A 3015-nucleotide genomic window follows, 5' to 3' on the forward strand; every position below is an offset into this window, starting at 1 on the left:
GACGCACTCAACAAGATGGACTGACACTTCCCACCAACTTGTCAGAAACCAAAATACCACGCCCTCCCCGCAAGCTCGGGTGGTGCCGCGGCGACTCCCAGCGCCTGCTCCGCGGACGGCCACGCCGGCCCGGCCCCTCCGGGGGTCCCATGCGCGCGGGACGTCCAGACCCCAGTCACCACAGCGCGGCCTCTTCACCCGGGCACAGCCGGCGGAGCCCCTCCGCTCCAGTGCCGCTCCACTCGCAGCCCCGCGGGCCTCGCAGGCTGCGCCGGGCCGGCCCAGCTCCTCGTCTCGCCAGGCGGACCGGCCCGCGCGGCGCGGCTCGTCCTGCCAGCCGGCGCGCCCGGGTGGAGGCCGGCTGGACCTGTCGTCTTTTCTCACGCTGTGGCCAGGCTCCACATTCTTCCTCCCTTACCCTCCAGAGGTCCCAAACCCACCACCGCCCACCAGGCCGAGCGTGCGCTCCCTCCTGCCCCCTCCACAAGGTCTCGTGAAAAACCAGGTCCCCTCCATGTCAGAGGAAATCCCCCCATCGGCCCCTCCCTGGCCACGCTGCTCACCCACAGGCCCGTGTGGGGCTTTCACCCTTGCTGTGCCCTCTCCCGGAAGCCCTTCTGCCCCGTGGCTGTTTAAACCACCTCTGCTTGGTCCCGGGAGCTCTGGTAGCATAGTGGCTAAAGCACTTGACTGCTAACCAGAAGGCTGGCTGTTCAAACCCACCAGCCCCTCCTCGGAAGGAAGGTTGGGCAATCCTACTTCCATAGTGATACTGCCTCGGAAACCCAAGGAGGGGTCGCTATGAGTCGGGCCCACTCGATGGCAAACAACAACAACAACAACAACTGCTTGGTCCCCTACAGCAGGCTGTCCTGCGCTCCCTCTTTCCTCATCACGGGCCTTCTCCACGGGCCATCTGCGACCATGGGAGGCCTGGGGCGGGGCAGCTCTCCTCTCCGCTGTCTGCCCAGTGTCTAGAACAGTGCCTGACACACAGCTGCACTCAGGAAAGAAAATGAAGATGGAGGGAGGGACGGAGGGAGGGAGGAGTGGGGTGGTACAAGTCCTGAAGTCCGAGTGTGGCGAGGGGCTGCCAGGCCCCTGAGAAGGCCACTGTGGCCCGCATGACTGCTTCTGGGACTCTTAGCTTCATGTCTGCAGACAGTGCTGGTTCAGACGGCCCAAGAGTCCAGGTGCGGACCATGGGGAGGATGGGCAGAGGGGCTCTGTTGTCCCGGGGGCCCTCGGAAGCTTTTTCAGCTGCAGAACTCCTGCAGGGGCCCCTGGGGACCTGGCCTTGGAGTGCCCAGGAAGCGGCCCTGCCCCAGAGCCGAGCACTGGGTCCCTGGCACTAGGGCAGCACTGTGAGGCAGGGCCGCAGAGGGGCTCCCAGCCCACAGGTGTCCATGCCGAACCTGCCTCCACCCAGCTCCGTCCCCTGCCTCCTGTCCCAGAGAAAGGGCCACTAGGCACCCAAGGGCACAGCAGGATCACCTCCAGCCCCACCCACTTGCTGCTCTTTCTGACAGTTTCAGGGTGAAGTCTTAAGAAAGGTCCTCTCTGAAGATGCCGTCTCTGCTTTCCACAGGGAGGCCTGGTTCCCAAAAACCTGGGCTGCTGACACCAGTGACCCTCCAGTCCTGCCAGCACCCACAGGGTTTCATATCAACCAGGTCAGCCTGTTCTAAGACTCCTTGGCCCTCCTGTGGGGGGCGGGGGGCTCCTTCTGAAAGTCCCGGAAACAGTTCAAAGGGCAGAAGGACCAGCAGCTCATTACCCCCTGGGTCTGTGTACTGAGCTGAGGCTGACGCCAGCCACAGGCGGCAAGAACAAGGGACAGGCATGCCTGGGAGGGGAGAGTGAACCAGGCTGCAACATACCAAGCCCTCTGCCCTGGAGTCCATTCTGACCCACAGCGCCCCTAGAGGACAGAGTGGAACTGCCCACAGGGTCTCCAAGGCTGTCAATGGAGGAAAGATTGACCTTTCAAAGATTTCATATTACTTGGTTCCACAATCAACACCGACGGAAGCAGTCCAGAAATTAGATAACGTGTTGCACTGGGCACATCTGCTGCAAAAGACCTCTTTAAAGTGCTGAAGAGCAAAGATGTCTCTTTGAAGACAGTGAAAACCTTACCAATAGCAGTGAAACACTGCCTGATGTATTAGTTTGAAGACAAGCCATGGTATTTTCATTTGCCTCGTGTGCACATGAAATCTGGACAATGAATAAGGAAGACCGAAGAGTTGATGCTTTTGACTTGTGGTGTTGGTGAAGAATACTGAGAATACCATGGACTCACAGAAGAACTAACAAATCTGTCCTGGAAGAAGTTCAGCCAGAATGCTCCTTGTAAGTGAGACTGGGCAGACTTTGCCTCACCTGCTTTGGTCATGTTGTCAGAAGGAACCATTCCCTGGAGAAGGATATCATCTTGGTACAGTGGTGGGTCAATGAAACAGGGGAAGACTTCTTCCTCAACAAGACGGACTGACACAGTAGGTACAGTGATGGGCTCAGGCATAGCAAGGATTGTGAGGCCAGAGCAGGACTGGGCAGTGTTTCGTTCTGTTGTACATACGTTGGCTATGAGTCAGAGCTGACTGGGCCGCACCTAACAACAGTTTTTACAGAAGCAAAGCCCAAACCATACCCATTGTTGTGGAGTCAATTCTGACTCACAGCGCCCCTAGAGGACAGAGTGGAACTGCCCCACAGGGTCTCCAAGGCTGTCAGTCTTTATGAAGCAAAACTCAAACCAAACTGCTCTGGTAGCATAGTGCCTAAGGCATTTGACTGCTAACCAGAAGACTGGTTCAAATCCACCAGCCAATCCTCGGAAGGAAGGTTGATCAATCTACTTCCATAGTGATACTGCCTCAGAAACCTAAGGAGGGTTTGCAATGAGTGGGATACCACTAGATGGCAGCAGGGGTGGTGGTGGAGTTAATTCTGACCCACAGCGCCCCTAGAGGACAGAGTGGAACTGCCCACAGGGTCTCCAAGGCTGTC

General features: G+C 58.1%; 1 protein-coding gene across 1 annotated transcript in view; it reads right to left on the reverse strand.

Annotated features, from left to right (window-relative positions):
* The window catches only part of SLC9A3 (solute carrier family 9 member A3), a 58046-nt gene that overhangs the window by 52391 nt on the left and 2640 nt on the right, over nucleotides 1-3015 (reverse strand). The window contains exon 4 of the mRNA XM_007955795.2: nucleotides 58-330. Coding sequence (XP_007953986.2) covers nucleotides 58-330 — 273 coding nt within the window. The remainder of the gene's footprint in view (nucleotides 1-57; nucleotides 331-3015) is intronic.

This window comes from Orycteropus afer, unplaced genomic scaffold, assembly GCF_000298275.1.
Source record: "Orycteropus afer afer isolate SDZICR_OR568_19922 unplaced genomic scaffold, OryAfe1.0 scaffold00541, whole genome shotgun sequence".
In the NCBI taxonomy this organism is placed as follows: Eukaryota; Metazoa; Chordata; class Mammalia; order Tubulidentata; family Orycteropodidae; genus Orycteropus; species Orycteropus afer.